Raw genomic sequence first — 14,501 nt, forward strand, 5'->3', positions numbered from 1 at the left:
CATCCCTTGCTTGATCCCTGCTCGCCACCTTCCACGGGCAGGGGCAGGATATCTGACCCAGGGTTGTACAAGCTCATGTGGTCCATCCAGGCCAGCGAGGAGGCCACATTGTTTGCAGAGACTATTGGACCATACAAGGGGAACACATTGTGCCTGATGGGAGTGCTGGGGAAAGGACTGGAACTTTGCAGACAACGCTCCCCACCTTCCTCCAGCCAAGACCCAAGATCTGCCCAGAGAAAATTTGGTGGCTCATCAGCCTGTGGTCCCAAGCAGGTGCACTCTCTGGGTTGGATCCAACAAAAAGTAGCACCTGCTTTTGTTCTTGCTGAACATGTCAGCTCTCAGGAGAGCAAAAGGTATTTGGGAGCTCTTAGATTACAACTTTGGAAACGTGCTACAGCCTGCTCATGGCTAAGCCCTTTCTGCAATGCACCCCAAGCCTGGGGGAGAGAGCAAATGCTGCCAGCAGATAGGGACGTGAGCGCGGCACCTTGCAAACTATGGGTCTCCGAAGCTCCCTGTGGGAGCTGTACCACTGACCCTGCAGGGAGTCGCGACTGCTCAGCAGAACAGACCTTGGAAAAGCTGGGCAAAGGCAGGTCCGTTAAATCACATACAGAAGGGTAAATTTTGTTCCCCTGTTACTGCATTGCTGTTACAGTACTTCAGGCTGGGATATGATGCCCAGGAAAGTATTTTCTAAGGTGCCTAAGTCCCCTTATCAGAAGGGACTTTGGCATCTCAGATCTTTCTGGAAAAGACCAAACTGGGAATGTTGCTTCTGAGAAGGAGACTTCCTGAGAAAGCCTTGCCCCATATCTAAAAATAAAGCTTGGGGGACCTCTGCACCCTCTCTCTTGACACGCAGAGGCGAGTCAGACTATGTGAGGGGATGCTACACTGCGAGACTGCACATAAACAAGCAGGCCTGTCTTCAAGCTGGGTCCCAAGGCACTGCGTAGAAGTGGGCTTTCCCCCTGTACCCCACTGCGGTGGCAGCTCCACCCTGGGTGTTTTGGCCTCAGCCTTTCGGATCTACCCGCTCCCGGCATGATGCGACCCGTCTGTAAATCATACCTGAGTCTGGAAGTTGACTGTATTTTCCGATCACTGGATCCAAGACCGCAGAAGTTAGAGTAAGATAAAAATAAGAGAGAAAGGGAGAGAAAGCAAGAACATACCGTTGTTACATATTTATTTTTCCAAAGGAGAAAAAGAAAAAAGAAAAAAGGTAAAAACCACACGCCACCCTAGGCCCCCATAGACTTCTCCTTTCCCATGCCATGACTGGCACATTTTCCATGTGGCTACCAGATAGGACATGTCATTTCCAGGCCCTTTTCAGCTGGAGGACAGTATGCTAATGAGACAGCGATAACAAATGCAGCAATAAAGCATTTTTAAGAGCTCCAGAATTACCACTGGGATTAACACAAAGGCCTCTTTGTCGTTAATGAAAGGGGAGAAGAGAAACTGCCCTCGTGCTGCAGCCCTGAGGGAATGGCCAACAGAGGCTTGAGTTAGAGAGCAAAACTCTGGGCATCATCACCGTCACACTGGTGGGAGACCTATTCCTCGCCAAAACCCCGAGTTGGTGGTCCATGTGTCATGCTAGCCACCAGCTGCCATGCATCCTAACCACAAAGGAGCACAGGGCAGTACTGGACAGCAAAGGGAAGGGCAGTGGCACGAGCTGGGCATGGCTCTGCTGGTGATGTCCCACCAGGCTCCTGCGACATCCCAGGTGACACCTCGGGGTCCGGAGGAAGGGCCAAACACAGCAAACCTCAAGGTCTGCCATGGGTTTGCTGCTGATGGAGAATACCCCTCTCCCTCTCTCACCCTCCTTCTCAAATTCTGATTTTATTTGCTAATTACACCCAAATTATGCTAAGCTAAAGCACACAGGAGGCTGCAACAGATTTCATAATCAGCAGGGTCAGTGCTTCGCTCCAAACACTGTCTAGCTCTTCTGAGGAAGAAGGGGGGCACGGTCTAGAGCAGGGGGAGATGAGCTGCTCTGAAGTTCAAGGCTGCCTTTCCCTCCTCTTCTCACAAAGCCAAGGGCTGATGGGTGCACGGCATTGAGAGAAGTCTAGGTGCCAACGTAGCAGAACGCGCTCAGAGACCGTGGCTGCTCTTAGCTTTAGCAACTTCGCTCACAAAACCACCTAAACCCATTATGGAAAAAGGTTTTAATGATTCCTAGAGGGGGTTCCTCCCCACATCCCTCACCCCTTTTTTTGTTGTTGTAAAACTGCAACCAGATTTTCATGGCTCTGGAGCAGACTCGTGGCTCTGGCATGCTTTCTTTCTGCTAAGCAATCGCATGCTTATTACCTCAGCCACCTCAACAAACATCTGACATCCTTAAAAAAAAAAATAATTAGATGAATCTAGCTTAGGGAGATCCTGATGGACACCCACCACCAGAATGTGGAGTTGCGGGAGGTCGCACACGCGCAGAGTGCTCATCTGCTTGTGAATGGTCACAGACTGTCAATGGGCTGGGGATGAGGTGGGGCCAGGGACTTCTCCCGCTCTCAGCTGGGACTGCTGGACGTGCTAGATGTGAGCTCAAAGGGAGTGTAAACATCTGTGCCAAGCTGGGAGCAAACACATGCGATTTTGGAGTTTTCTCCATGTCATGAAAGAGGTTCCCTGTTTCCCTCCTACACTCTCACAAATAGTGTGTTCACTAAAGGCTAACTTAGTAAACACTTTCAGGACACACGGTCTGTAAATATGGATAATTCTTGCTGGCTCGGGGCTGCCTTCAGCATGCGGGAACGTGAAATCTTCCCATCCCCAATACAAAAACCTCTTAATTTTAGTTTTAAGGGCTCTTAAAGCCCTTAGTTATTTCTAAACTTAGAAATTAAAAACAGCAGCAACCAGTGTTCTGGTGGTTGTCGCTCATCCAATTTGTCCAAAGCACATTTCAACCCTCTTCCCCTTCCTTGGGGTGAGGTTTCACGGGACAGGGGTCTAACGATCTTTAAGGTCCCTTCCAACCCAAACCGTTCTATGATTCTATGCCAAATCTGAGAAAGGCAAAGGAAATGCTAATATTTCCTGGTCCCTTATTTGCATGTCAAACTCATGTGGTCCTGAAAAGCTCTCATCTCCAACTCACAGTTGAGAAGGCCCAGCTGTAGAAGCGACGCTAGGGCTGTAAGGATCATGAAAAGCAGGAGTCCTCCTCTCCTCCCCAGAAACCCGACCACGGGGCACATGGCCAGGCAGGATGCCAGGGCAATCCCAGCCATGGTGTAGTAGTCCGCATAGAAGTTGTGGGTAATCGCCATCTTCGCTTCGTGCCCCATCATGCTTTTCGCAAAACAGTGGTGTATGCCGTAACCAGTCAGCCTAGGGGAAACAGGAGAGGGCAAGAGGAGATCATTGCTGAGAAGGCAGCCACACACTGCAGCATAAGTCAATGTAGGAACACGTTAATGCAGGAAGAATTTCTTCTGCTGCAGGAATACAGTGCAAAAAGACTAATCTCAGGCTTCTAGGTGCTACTGTAAAAATAAGAAATGATCAAAAGACGCAAAAGAAAAACCTCTCGAGAAGGACATCTCTCTGTTCCCAGTGCATCTGCTGACAGCCACAGAGCCAGCGCTGCTGCGATGAAGCAGCCTCTGTGCTTGGACGGCAAAACAGATGCGTCTTCCAGGAAGATCCACCTGCCTGTGGCATTTGGTCGTACTAAAGATTGCATCTCACTTCCCAAGCTAGCCTGCTAGAATTGAAAACCCCTTAGAAACGAGTATTTGAAGTCACATGTGCTGCGATGATTATTACAGTTATGAAACAATAAGCCCTAATTCAACATACACCTTTACATCACCCTTCATAGGAACACGTCTCCCCTTCTTTTAAAAGTTTCTTTGTGATGCCAGTGATCAATGTCTTGCCACTCCATTTCACTCCTCTTTCTCCTGTCCTCTCCTGCCCCCAGGAGAAAGGGAAGGAGAAAAGAGCGGGGGGCTGGAGGTACAGAAGTCAGATGTGAAGCCCCAGCATCGCCCCTGACGTGGTACAAAACTGCAGCAGACCTCCTACAGGAGGTCAAAGCTCCCAACTGCCCCTATCACAGCACAAGTACCAGTGCTGGGAAGGGCCTCTTGTCCCTGGCATTTAGACCAGACAAACCTCATGTCACAAATTAATTGTGCCTGACAGAGGGGCAGGCGCATATCCAGGTCTCCAAAAAATGAATGGCATCGTACATTACACGATACACTTCTATCATCCCAAAGGTCAGGAATTTGAAGCTCTGTCATTGTAAAATGGATATTACCATAAGCACAGAAACAGTTGGGGGAATACACAATCGCTGCGTGCATGACAGCCCAGGGCCTGGGGAATTTCTCTTGCGATCCTGTGAATCAATGCTATAGTTCAAAAATACACTCCCAATACCAAACACTTCCCCCTGATAAAAACCTAACGCAAGTACTTGCTGTTACACAAGAATGTCATTTGCTTTGGATATCTAAATTATAACTGACTCCTCCCATAAGAGAAATATTAATCAGCAAAACAATATTTAATAAGAGGGCAGAGTGAACCAGTCTGCATCTTCTCTCTTCTGTGCATGCAAACACATTTGCTGAAGTTGTTATTTAGGCCATGACCTATAAACTAAATTAATGTATCATTTGAACTTTGCTTTCCAACCTGCTTCCCCAGGAATTACTCTATTATCTTAACTTGCTGAGCAGCTCAGAACAGCTGCTTTTAATACTAAACACATTTATCTCCCTCAATGTCTCATCATTCCCTGAAAAAGATTCCCTCTCCATATTTGATGTTACTAAAATTTAGCACAGCCCCATCTAACAGGAAAAACAGAATTAAAATTAAATAGTTTTATAGTTTTTTTTCCACCCCCTAAAAGCAAACATGCAAGCCGTTTCCTCAAACACACATCTGCTTCATGCTCTACTTGGACGTCAAACAGCCTCCGTCTGCTATTGCCAGAAGTCACTCTTTGGGCTGCCTAGTTCTGGTTTAGGGAATTTCCAAGTGTGCGTAATTAAAAAGGGGGAAAGAGAAGGGGAGAATTCCCCATGTAAAGATTTTTCACAAATACAGTTAACACTGGCTATTAAATCTACCAGCTCAGCCTAAGAGGAAAACCCTGTTTCAGAAGAGAGGGAGTCACCCACCGGTAGGTGGGAGAGAGACACAAAATCATAAAACCAGAGTTGGTTCTGCAACCGCTGTGCTGTAGACAGACCCCCGAAGCCCATGTGCTTCTGGGTGACTACCTGCCCAGCAGAGGGGCTGTCCTCTCTGGGTTATGACTGATTCACGTGCCTGTTAACAGGAGTAAAGGCTGCAGAGTAAGGCGTTGAAGCGATAAAGGAAAAGCCACAAGAGAGCTATGTACTTCTAAAGGGAGTAGATGATGGGGGATTTCCAGTTTTCTTTCCACCTCCCGTTTGAAAAAAATGGGAAAAAAAATTAGAAAATCCACCTCTGCTGCCCTGCCATAAGTTGGGTTTGGTTAGAGGCTGAATTTGCAGCCCCTCTATTTCCTCTTTACAAGATGCTCAGTTTTGGACAGAAGGTCTCAGAGCCTGTAACCTGCAAAACTCTCAGGCAGGTGCCGGGTTTTGCCCACATGAACATGTCCAAGCTGAAGCCTTAGGACACAGGCACCACATTGCTTTGCGTGAGAGCACGCATTCTCCCTGCGTGTGAATTGGGAGAGCCGAAGTACTTTGTAACCTGCTTTTGAAGAGCTATCAAAGACAGCTGTTATACAAGGGAGCAGGCTTGTATTTATTGGCAAGCAACATCTTCCTCTGCCACACAGCTATATCAGATGTGAACAACCTGAACTTGTGCTCACGTGGCATTAGTGATTTCAGAAATCCCACCCAGGATGCCAGCAGCAGCAGATGTCTGCATGCGTGAGCATGCATCAGCACGTGGCCATGCGAGACCACTGGTGACAGCAATGCACTTGCAGCACGGCACCTGAGAAGACACGCGGTGCTGCTGCCTGAAACAGCCAATGAGTACCCCCACGTTTGCCATAGAAAATAATTCCCTGCAACAGCTGGTGTTTTTCCAGGATCATTTATCAGTGACACTAGTGAAGGGTCCCACGCTAGGAAACAGAGGGCCTCCCCCATCGTTCCCCATTACTGCTTCCAGTTCACCAACCACACCACTACTCAAACAGAAAGAGATCAGACTTACGAGTTCACACACAGTACTACAATGTTTTTCCACAGGTTCCTGGTTCCCACCACTTTAACAATGCAGACTTTCTTCGGTCTCCTGGTGATCTCCTTTTCCAGCTCTGGAACAAACCAAACCAAAGTTATTCTTTCACTGGGGAGAACAAGAAGAAGCTTCACTTGTGAACTACAGATGTTCTGAGGGATGTTCTGGAGAGCAAGACACTATTGATTACACTAACAGGAGCTATAAAAACTCTGAGCAACCTGCCTAAAGTCCACCTCAGGTTCCTCCTTTTCTTTCAGGCTTCCCTGAATCTTCTTGGGGCTGACAAACTGCCCAAGAATTCCTTTACACCCCAAACCTTCTCCCAGTTTAAAATGTGTATGTAAAATGGGGGCAGTACAGAGCTCGATCCCAGCAAGTGTGATATAAAATTTCCTGAAGAACTTCAGGATTCTGTTAATTTTTAAATGCCCCATAGGCAGGACTGTGCTTGTGCAGTTACAAGGTCTGCTGTGCCTTTCTGCAATGCACACCTGAAAAGCCATGGCATGGAAAGGGCTGGAGCTCAAGCTCATTTTTCACAAGAATCTTCTGAGTGTTGTTCAAATCCGGGTTTCAGAAAGAAGTGGCTAGGACCCTATGCCAGCTCATCCTCTTCCCCCTCCCCCATTCCAAATATTTAATATTGTTCTGATGCTTGTCCTAAACAGAAGATGTTTCCTTAAAGAGAAATCCTTGGGCACCATCAGCTGTGATGCCTTTGTGTTTCAGAACTAAAGCCTCGCCATGTCCTTAAAGTGCTGGGCAGGTGCAAGCTGACTTTTCTTCGCAATGCTACAGTGGCACACAACCGTCGCAAATATTGCATCTGATATTCTTGTTTGCAGGGGATAAAAATGAAGGGCACTGCTTACTTCCCAAATACCATCGGGTTAGAGCTTGAACGCCTCCCTAAGCATGCCAACAAAACCACCCTTTCCAAGCTAGTGGATCAGGGAAAACAGCTGCAAGGGCATAAAGTCCGGTAAAAATGGAAGAAACTATAAAGAAGCATCACAAAAATGATGCACTCCTAGAGTACAGGCTAGGACTGTTTCTCAGGGCAAAGACTTGTACTTGCTGCTTTTTCTAGAGGGACTGCGTTTAAAGGCGGCAGCGTGGCCCTGTTCTGCACCACGCGCCCCTTCCCTTCGTGCATACGCAATTAGCCCCGGTGTCCTCAGTCGTCCGCGCTGGCCTGCCCCGACCTCTGCGTTACTCCACTGAATAGCAGTCTCTTTAAGAGATGCAAAACAGGGAAAAATAAAAGCAAGACACAGGGCGAGGAAAAAAAAAAAAGAGAAGAGATAAATCACCTAAATTTACAAACAAAAGACACATTTTTCTGTTGTTATTTGAAAATCGTATCATAAAAATAATAAATCAAAGAAACACTATTTATATGCAAATAGTAGAGCTATTCACTGCTCACAGGTCACTCCTGTCTTCTATATAGAGTAACTACAGGGAACACTTTTGAGAAAAGCGGCAAAGAGTATTTTACATTAATGATTGTACTTAAGCAGAATATTGCTGTACTGCTTTCCTCACTACCTGGTAACATCCATTTCTCCCCAGAATCTACGCAGCATGAAGTTCACAAAAGCATAAAAACAGAGGTGGAGTAAAGGAGGAAATTGGTCAAATTAATATTTGTACTACAGGAGCACTCAGCAGGTTCAGCAATGGATCAGGGCTATATTAAAAACATAAGAAATAAAAAAAGATGGTACCTAAACTCAAAGAGCAAGGTCAAAATGATTTTTGTAGCAAGATTCAGGAAAGGAGTAAGTGGGAATAAAATAATTCAGAACCACCAAAGCAGTCAGATAAAACACAGTTCTAAAGCCTGTAATTGAGCCCAAGCCAAACCTTCTACAGCAAAAAAGTGAAAGCAAGCACTAGAAGCAGCACAGATGATGACTCTTTATTGTTTCAGCTCAAGGGCAACAGTGAAAATCACCACCCAAGCAGCACACATTGCACAGATTTCATGTGGACATAAGGGTTCGCTCTCAAACTGTCCAAGAATGACCAGATCTGGCCTGTCAAAGTAAAACGTCTCCTTCTCTGTCAGCAAAAACCAGTCCCTGATGCTATATGATTTGGATTTTCTTAATCTGTGGCTTTTTTGTTTCTCAAAGTAATTTTCACTTTTTCCTTTGGGCAGAGACAGTAGGTTTTATTTTCAGTATGTGCTTTACTGAGTCACAACTTAATAAAATTAAGAGAAGCAACACTTAACGTGGTTACGCATCTTGGAGCCAAATATTATTTTGCCCTCCACTCCTGCTTTGTTCATACATTAGGGGTTGCTACAATCCATATGTTCTTTATTGATTTTAACACATCCTTCTCCTGTGCACTCAGGCCCCCTTTTAAACTTTCTGACAAATCAGTCCTTCCAAACTAATTTGCGTTAGTGTCTTTCACTGAACTGCTGTTCTACCCTCAAATAACGGATAGCCCGTGGGTTATGTGAACTGAAAAACACCTTCTCTTCTTCAGCTGTGGCAGCAAGGATCACACGCAAAGGGGCATTTCTCTCCTCCTCTACGCTGCCTCAGGCAGCAGCCTCCCTTCAGTGGACCCTTGTGTCTGCTCTGATGGGGATATACTCCATGGATACAGAGCACCATTATACAAAAATGTCCCAAGAGAGTTTTGAGATGTAGCTGCATTGCAAGGATTAAAGAAAAAGAAGAAAGAAAGAACAAGTGAAAAAAAAAGGAAAGAAAAAGAAAAAAAAAGAAAAAAAAAGAAAAAAAAGAATCTCGCCTCAAGCCTTACAAAGAACACAGACAGCACCTGACTTTTTTACTAAAAGCTGGCTCTACCAGCTACTTACTCCTCCACCCCTGTGTTACAACTCTGCTTCAGATGAATGACTCTCCCCAAGTCTCCAACACCATCTATCTTTCTGACGACTTTCTTCATCCTTTATTTCTATATATACCAGTCAGATGTTCACAAAAAAAACCCCACCCTACTGCAAAACCGATCATTTACAATAATCAACATACCATTCAGATCGCAACAAATAAGCTGTGTGACTTGCAAAAAAGTCACCAACTACAGAACTGGCTCTCGTTTAAGTGGCCTGCTGTCTTCGGGGGTAGCCTGCTCGCACAAAAGCCTGCTCTGACTGACTGTGACAGGCATCAGGAGAGCGACAGCTTTGAGGCTTCGTAGGTCAACGTTAAGCGCTTAAAAGAGAAGTCAAGCCAATGCCTATTAAAACCCCATGGAAGCAAACTATTGCTCTGTCAGTTACTGGAACAACACCGGGAAAACGCTCCCTGGCCCAAATTCATTCTTTGATTTTGAACTGAAGTCATCAGTTCAGAAGGAATTTGCATTAAATGTTTCATTTCTGACTGATTTAGCAGTAGGGCAAGTGTGGAAAATAAAAAAAAAATATAAATAAATTATCCATTTACTCAGAGGCCCATTATGAGTTTTCCCATACTCCAGAGCCCACACACACTCTAGGCTTCCTATTCAGGGACTCTGTAAGAAAACTGTCAACAAGCTAACTCTTTATATCTCAGTGGAAATTAGAACTATTCATTGGGAGACTTTAAAAGTCTCATGGGGAGGGGAACCCTACCAGCTTCCAGCTCCCAACGCTGCTGAATTCTCATGGGATCCTCTGTGTTTCAGGAGCATGGCTTTCAAAATCAGAAAGTGTCTTTAAAGCCTTCAAATGAAGCCACCCATCTCTGCATCACTTGGCAAAGACAAAATAGACAAAGCTTAAATCAAGCTGCCGAAAAGGGATGTCCAAAATGACAAGTGCCCTGTGGTGATGGACTTCTGCTGGATTTTCCTGGCTGCTAAACGATACTGTCAGTAGCTCTTTGAACACGAAAAGAGCTATGGAAGCCCAGCACAGAGGCTCAATCAATCCCTGGAGCACGACAGCTCTGCAGCAGGAGGTAGAGCGGTCCAAAATGCAGAGCTGAAGCAACCTGCTCACAGACAGCCACACTGAGTTACTGGTACACAGGTTTACTTATACCTTCCAGGATTTCTGTCTCCATGAGCTCCCTCTGTGCTCACTAATTCATTTTTTTTAATCAAGGAGGACTACCAGCCTGATACATTGTATTTTTGAAAAGCCTAATAGTGAAGGAATATTGAAGGCCACCAAGTCACATACAGAAATGATGAGGCGGGTAAGCAGATGATTGACAGATGGACAGCAAAAAGGGGGTAGAAAAATTAAAATCACAAGTGGATGGCAGGAGGTTAGTGGCAGGATGACTTGCTTTATTCTCAAAAAAAAAAAAAAAGAAAAGAAGAAAAAGAAATCTTGTTTATTAACCTCGCTAAGGAGCTTGGCACAAACCTTAGGAATGTGCCAATGAAGTCTGCTGGTGACAAAGTGGGGCACTGGCAGCAGTACAGCACAGAAACGGGTCATTAGAGGGAACTGGGTGAGCGTGAGACCCTGTGTGGCAAAAGCAAGTAAAAATGCAAAATACAAGGTAAGATGGGAAACGCTTCTGCTGGAAGATAAGCTTTTAGCAAATACTGTGTTGGACTTGGTTATACACTACTTGAACACAAGTAACTATAAGGCACCGGTTTATTGTGTCCATGAGGTATTTGCAATTCAGACGGCGGTGAAACACTGGTGCTCTTTTACAATTCTGGTCATCAATATTTGAGAAACTAAAGCTTTGGCAAGCCTATTTATAAAAGGAGAGGAGATAGAGAACTTCAGCTCAGCAAAGGAACGGGGCTGCTGTCTCCTCACATAGCATGGGAAAAGAGAAAAAAAATTAAGATAGTCACAAATGGGGAGGGAAAAAAGCCAAAGAACCTGGACAGCTATAGTGTATTTGAATAGAATGCTAAAATGTACCCCAGTACAAGAGCAGTTTGGAGTCTGGAATGGCCTTCCAACAAAAGCACAGGGCATGAATACTAACAGCATTTAAAATGAATCTCATTTACTTCTCATGAGAGTAACTGTGTAACTCGATGACTATAATAGCAAAGGACTGATTGCAATAATTTGTTTCAATCGTGTATTTCTAATTACATTCAAAAAAAGATCGGAAAAGCCAGACATAAGGTTGCCATTGCAATCTTCAATTGCTCATATGCGTTATGATACAGCACTTAATTAGATGATCACACATTAGTTTTTCCCCCAGAATGCTCATCGCAGTCAGCAAATGGGCAGCTATTAATGATGCCTCTACCTTTTCCATTCAACATGTGCCCCTCAGCCTTATCATCCAAACCTCCCAGTGAATACAAATCACAGGTTTCCTCAGAGACGTTCCTACGGTGCCTGTGAGAATATTCATGTCCTTCATAAATACCAATGAAATCATCCCCACCACCTTTCTTGTAAGAGTAGGGACAAAGATTAGTCCTGTTTTGCAGGCAGGGAGATAAAATACAGCGGAATCATGTCCAGAATGAGAAAAATCATGCAGCGATACCCTTTGTAGGTGCCGACATAAATGCTCCAGCTTTCTGCAAATCAAGCCCCAGAATTACATGCTAGAGACAGACACTGAAGAAATTGTGATTAGTGACAGCACTGGAAGAGCCTGATTCCAGGGAAATTTCCATCATCGTACAAGGACATCCCTGGCAGACAAAGGGAACGAGTACAGCTCTTCAGGACACATTCAGCTTCGTTTCCCCAAGACTGTCCTCTTCTGCAACCCTCTGCCTCATTCACTACACACCTTCCAAATTCTGCAACAAATGAGGAACAGACAACAGCTTCATTCCCACAGCATCGTCCATCCTATGCATTGATTCATCCATCCTATGCCCTGTGGAAAAAATAGGTCGTAATCATGTTATTAAAGGCTGTATCATCATGCCTTCATGCCAGGAGGCCAAGCAAGGGTTGCCCAGGCAACCTGACTTATTGCATTTCCCAAAGCGTGAATTGTCAACGTTTACATTCCTCTAACATTACAAAAAAAACCAACAAAAAAACAAAACCACAAAGAATACCTCAAATGTCACTACGTGGAGCCATGTTTAAGCCATCAGGAGGTTTCAGACACCTCCACATGCATCGCTGCTATGTACTGCCAGAGCTATGGAGGAAACCTCAGCAGGCAGAGCAGGTGAGCTGGGCAGTACAGAGGGGTGAAGCACACATTTTGGGAGTGGATTTCACAAGAGAAGAGTGCTGAGGCTGAATCCTTAAGCTAGACAGCTTGTTCTGGGAGGAGGGAAAGCAAATGGTCACAGCTCCTTTGGTCTCCATGGTCTAGCTCTCCTCTCCCCTTCCTGTACAGCTGTTAATTCCCCCTAGCCCCTTGTCGTCTTTGTCCCTTTAAGTCCACTCCAACTGTCTTTATTCTTTGCTCCCCCAACTCTTTTCACTCTCTGATTTCCTCTCTTCTCTGTCCACTAGTCCCCCCTCTTCCTGCTCTCTCTCTCTGCTTTGTTCCCCAGGTCTCCTCTCCTAACTCCTCATGTCCACATCCAGACTCACCCATCCTCTCCGCTCGGTGCACGTGGGCCAGGGGAACACCGGCAGTGCCAGGGCTTGCTGCCAGCCCTCCGCATGCGGTTCCTGCCCTATAAAGCCGGCTCCTCCGAGAGGAAAGGTAGCGCTGCGGACAAAGAGCCACCGTGCCAGCTGGCTACAAAGCAGATGCGACAGGCTGGAGCGCAGCCAGTGAGAGCCTGCGGAGGACTCAACTGGTGAGAAAGAGTCATTCAAACTTAAATAGAGGCTGACACCCCCCCCTTTTATTTTTTTTTATTTTTTTAAATTTCCTAGCATATTTGGCTTTTTCCAGTGGCATCAAAAGGCACACCCTCTGTAGAACGCTCCCTTTTTCCCCTGTCCCCTCCAAACCCTGCTGCTGCCAGAGGTCACTACCACCCTTGCCAGGGATACAGTCAGGGCACACATGGGCTTTCCTCTTCCTTGCCTGTAGACCTAGCCAGCAGAAGAGGACTTACACTGATAAGTTTTATTCTTATTACTTGCTATTTATTACATACTGCATGTCTTGAAAGAGTTGCACAAACTCCATCGGTTCCGGCTCCTGGGCAACAGGGGAGCGCCAGGAGAAACCCGGCCCCTCCTGAGCTGATTTAACCTATACGAGGGCAACAGAAATCACTGGCTGGTTTTGTGTGAGATGGAAATCTCTGTGGCTGACACACAGTCCTCTGTAAGACTTAAAGGCTGCCATCAAGTAGCACCTTGAACTGCTTTAACTAGATTTCCCACATTTACCTAACTGCCCCCTGGGACTTGCATGGGACATTTAACTGTGGCACCGTTAAAACAACAAAGAAACAGGATCTAGTAAAGGAACACATCTGTCAGGTTTGTACCTAGTAGCATCACATGGAGTTACCTGTGTTATGGGGCCAGGGAACTTGCTTTCTTTCTCTAGCTAATACACCTAGTTCTTCAACTACCACAAGCTTTAAAACAGTAGTGGAGCTGTTGGTGTGGTTGTCTATGAGTAAAGCTTTGTAGGGAGCGTTAATCTCTTATTAGGGAAAGTGTCTTTCAGACATAAGCCTTGTCCACCCTTTCTTCTGCTATTTATCCAATGAGATGTAAGACTCAAGCTTAGGGAAAAAAAATAGCAAAACAAAACCGGAAACTAGCATATGTATAAAAGCAAAGTCATGGCAGCATGTTGCTCAGTAGTAAGAAAGGTGAATGATATATTTGGGTTTTTTTCCATTAAAAGACAAGCCCCTGAAAACCACAGCTTTCCTAACTGCAATCCAGACACATACGCACACACAGAGTACTCGTCACCACTGTACCCCTTCTTCCTCTCCACAGTGCGTCCTGCATGCTAAAGCCTTTGCATCTATTCGGATGTATGATCTTTGCCGGCCACTTTTGCAATTACATCAATATAATTTCTCTAAGCTTAGAAAGGAACAGCTATAGCCTGTCTGTCCACAGGAGCACTCCAAGTTTCATTGAGAGATGAGTAAAAAGGGGGTTTTGTTATTCAGCCTGGTCAAGCAGTTATTTTTCCATTAAGGAACATCTGAAAGATTTCCCACCACAGGAGAAGAGAAGGAGAACTGCACAAGGGTGGGTTTCCATGGAAGCATCAAGTCTGACACTCAGGTAACTGCTGATACGGCTTCTCAAGTGGTGCATTTCCCAGCACACCCAAACACGCCAGCGGGGATAGGGGCTGCTGCAGCAGAGATCAGCTTGCAGCAGTCGACCTATTCCAGCCAAAAAAAAGACTCTTCACCCCACAAGAAGTAAAATCATG

General features: G+C 45.6%; 1 protein-coding gene across 2 annotated transcripts in view; it reads right to left on the reverse strand.

Moving 5' to 3' along the window:
- Window positions 1-14,501, reverse strand: part of SLC22A23 (solute carrier family 22 member 23) — a 116,654-nt gene that overhangs the window by 10,970 nt on the left and 91,183 nt on the right. The window contains exons 6-9 of one of the 2 annotated variants that reach the window (XM_054190461.1): window positions 11,961-12,050; window positions 6,223-6,325; window positions 3,140-3,372; window positions 1,081-1,113 (exon numbers count right to left, since the gene is read on the reverse strand). In XM_054190461.1, coding sequence (XP_054046436.1) covers window positions 1,081-1,113; window positions 3,140-3,372; window positions 6,223-6,325; window positions 11,961-12,050 — 459 coding nt within the window. The remainder of the gene's footprint in view (window positions 1-1,080; window positions 1,114-3,139; window positions 3,373-6,222; window positions 6,326-11,960; window positions 12,051-14,501) is intronic. The other variant, XM_054190463.1, reaches the window with a different exon arrangement.

The sequence above is a fragment of the Rissa tridactyla genome, chromosome 2 (assembly GCF_028500815.1).
Source record: "Rissa tridactyla isolate bRisTri1 chromosome 2, bRisTri1.patW.cur.20221130, whole genome shotgun sequence".
Taxonomy (NCBI): domain Eukaryota; kingdom Metazoa; phylum Chordata; class Aves; order Charadriiformes; family Laridae; genus Rissa; species Rissa tridactyla.